The sequence below is a fragment of the Benincasa hispida genome, chromosome 10 (genome assembly GCF_027475165.1).
Source record: "Benincasa hispida cultivar pf3 chromosome 10, pf3_genome.v1.1, whole genome shotgun sequence".
Classification (NCBI taxonomy): domain Eukaryota; kingdom Viridiplantae; phylum Streptophyta; class Magnoliopsida; order Cucurbitales; family Cucurbitaceae; genus Benincasa; species Benincasa hispida.
Genome location: NC_143487.1, coordinates 2933709 through 2936867, shown reverse-complemented (window position 1 = coordinate 2936867; position 3159 = coordinate 2933709). Strand labels below are relative to the sequence as shown.

At 32.1% G+C, this 3159-nt stretch overlaps 1 protein-coding gene across 1 annotated transcript; it reads right to left on the bottom strand.

Moving 5' to 3' along the window:
- Positions 1–860: 860 nt before the first annotated feature.
- LOC120088711 (uncharacterized) lies at positions 861–2829 on the bottom strand. Its single transcript, XM_039046140.2, has 2 exons — positions 2628–2829; positions 861–1400 (listed from the first exon to the last, which is right to left on the bottom strand). The coding sequence occupies exons 1-2, from the start codon at positions 2767–2769 to the stop codon at positions 1003–1005; spliced, it is 540 nt and encodes a 179-aa protein (XP_038902068.1). The 5' UTR covers positions 2770–2829; the 3' UTR covers positions 861–1002.
- Positions 2830–3159: the final 330 nt, after the last annotated feature.

Here is a 3159-nt window from a genome sequence, read left to right as displayed (position 1 = left end):
CAAATTTTAGTTAAATAATTAACTTTATCACTTTATTGTAGTTAGTTTTGAATGACAATTTGAACTCAAAATAAATTACTCAAATTTTGTCCTAAAAAAGCTAATTAATTTTTTTAGTAGAAAGAAATAAATATAAATCAAATTATTCACATATATAATCTAAATTTAAACATATTCATTATCTATTTAAATGTAATAATAATAATAACATAATATTAGATAACTATACTAAATAAATATGTAAAAGCTAATCGGGGCAGGGACAGGGAATGAGGCGAGGCCGAGGCCTGGGGCAGGGACAAGGAATGCATTTTCCGTCCCCATTTAGCTTACGAGGAATTTCCTCCCACTCATTCCCTCATTCCTCGCCTAATCAAGGAATCCCTGCGGGACCCGTCCCCGGGGAGAAATTGGACATCTCTAAAACGATCTCATGCATTGAATAATCTTAAATATTAAGTTATGTTTGTGTTTGTGATGTGCTTATGCCTATAAAAATTGGTGTTAGTTATAAAATTAGGAAAATAAAGAGTTATAATAAACAAAAATTAAGGACCTATTTAGTAATTATTTGGGTTTTAATTTTTTTTTGTTTTTTAAATTAAGGTTATAGATATTACTTCTATTTCCAATTTTTTAAAAAAAAAAAAATTAAAAAAAAATGGTTAAGAATTCAATCATTGTAAATATGCAATTATTGAAAGAAATTGAAAGAAATATTGATTTTCAAAAATAAAAAATAAAAAAGAAGTTATGAAACGGAGCCTAAAAAACATATTAAGCCAAATCGAAACTATAGCTTAACCACATATAGTATGTTTAAAAAAAAAAAAAAAAAATCGTAGATAGGAGACACCAAATTATGAGAACATTGAAGTTTAACTCATTTAAATGTTTTTAAGTTAAACTAATTCAAGATTAAAATTTACCATACACACAAACATACGTATCATTATCAACAATACACTACTAGAAAAGCAAAGAAAAATGGAAATTAAATATCTAAGGGATACCAATGATAGGGAAGAAAGGAAAGTAGTAGCTAGAAGGGGCCATCCCCCACTCAGGCGGCAGAGGGAGGTTGAACGTCTTGGACGACCCAAACTTTCCGCCGGCGGCCTTGCAATATTTCTCGGCTTCACTGGCGCCGATCGACCGGCACCGGCAAGAAGAGCAGAACGCCAACGGAGTGGCGATGCCGTAGACGTCGTCGGACCCACCAACGCCCCTCACGATTCCGGCCACCATGTCTTTTCTGGCGGCGTAGAGCTGGTTCCGACCACCACCGAGCCTGGCCTCGCAATCATCTGAAGGCAGCTCCGCCTCGAAGCCCCCATCTTTTGCTGTAGTTGCTGTAACTACCTTCCTAACCTTTTCGCATTTTGCCATCACCACGATCCCTAACGACATTATTGGCGTCACGCCCCAAGCAAACGAAAAACAGGACCAAAATTTTGAAATTGTGACTATTAAGTGGAGGATTATTTATTATACACTAAATTACAATTTTTACCCCTACCTAACTAATTTGAGACTAAACTCCAACATACAGCTAGATCTTCTAAAAATGACCATCTACCTTGATCAAAATTTGAGGATTTTTCTTATAGGCACAAAGTTTTAACTTTAACTCTCGTGTTATTGTTAGGGACAATGATCTTCTACATATCTTCACAATATCATAAAAAAAAATTGATGCAGCTCATGTAGCACCCAATTAAAAATTGACATAATTTTTTAAAAAAATTATTCTTTTTAGTGTCTAGAAGAAGGGGAAGCATGGGACTTTGGAGCTTAAATTGCACTCAAGTATGGGTTATGTTATAATATTATTCACTTTGTCATGCACCATCATAGTTTTATTTTTCAAATCATCCAAAAAGCCTTAAAGAGGTAGGATCTCTCACTTATAAACTATCAATTTTCTACTTTTCTAGTCATTGGAGACTAAATCATGTTTGATAATCATTTGATTTTTGAAAATTTGCTTGTTTTCTTGCCATTTCTTTATCACCAATTTGATTCTTTTTAAGCAATCGTTTGAATATTTAGTCAAAGAAAAAAAAGAGAAAAAGCATAAACAAGTTATCAAAACTTTGGCTTGTATTATTAACACACCTAAAAGTAGATAACAAATTAAATAAATCCATAGGTGAAAACACTAAAAAAAAAATAAATTACAAAAAAAAATAAAATGTGATTATTTTTTTAACAAGAAAGGAGGGGTGAATATGTACACTTGAATATTTCAATTAGATTGACACATTCTTAACATCTTCATCATACTAAATAAAATTTAATTATAAAAAAATTAGGTTTTGGTCTTTATACTTTCAAAAAGTTTATTCTTTAGTCTTTATATTTTTAACTTTGATTCATTCAAGTCATTGAACTATAAAAATGTATGAATATTAGGGTCTTTTAAAAATGAAAATGAAAAGACTAAAATGATTAAAATCCAAAAGTAGGTTAACTTAACTTGTAATTAGGCCATGAAAGCGGGACAAGTACCCCCACCTTGTTTGTTTTGCGTCCAACAATCTTAACAAAATACAAACGGAAAGCAAGAAAAATATAGAAAAGAAAAGTGAAGATAGTAAGTTGTATATAGAAGTAAAAGAGCGTACCAGAGAGATCATAGGCAGCATCGCAGTCAAGGCAAAGGACCTTTCCTTTAAGAACGTGCGTAGTCGTTGAAAGTTCAACTCTGGCAGTGGCAACAACCACTCCCAAGAGAAACGCTGCTGTAACCAAGCTTGTAATAGCCATAAAAAATGAAAAATATCTTGCACTGCAAAAATGGGCTTAATTTGTAGACCAACTTTGAAACATATAATAACAATAATAATGGCGTGTCTGTGCTTTAAATGAAGGGCTTCCCTTGGTAGTTGGTGTCAGTATAAACAAAATCAATGACTCAAACACCAACTCCGTGAACCATAAATCATCCTTACTCCTTACTCCTTATTCACTCGGAAGTTGATTTTTACAAGAAACCTACATAAAAAAAATTTAGATTCTTTTCCCCAATAGTTTGTTTTTTGGGGTTTTCAAAAATTTAAAGAAAAAAAAACTATTTACACAAAATAACAAAATTTAATTTTCTTTGATGGAGACTAATAGAAGTCTATCGATATCTATTAGTGATAAAATCTACTA

Coding starts and splice junctions, on each gene's coding strand:
- LOC120088711 (XM_039046140.2), bottom strand. CDS start 2,769: ATGGCTATTACAAGCTTGGTTACAGCAGCGTTTCTCTTGGGAGTGGTT. Junction 1,401..2,627: donor TGCTGCCTATGATCTCTCTG/GTACGCTCTTTT, acceptor TAATGTCGTTAG/GGATCGTGGTGATGGCAAAA.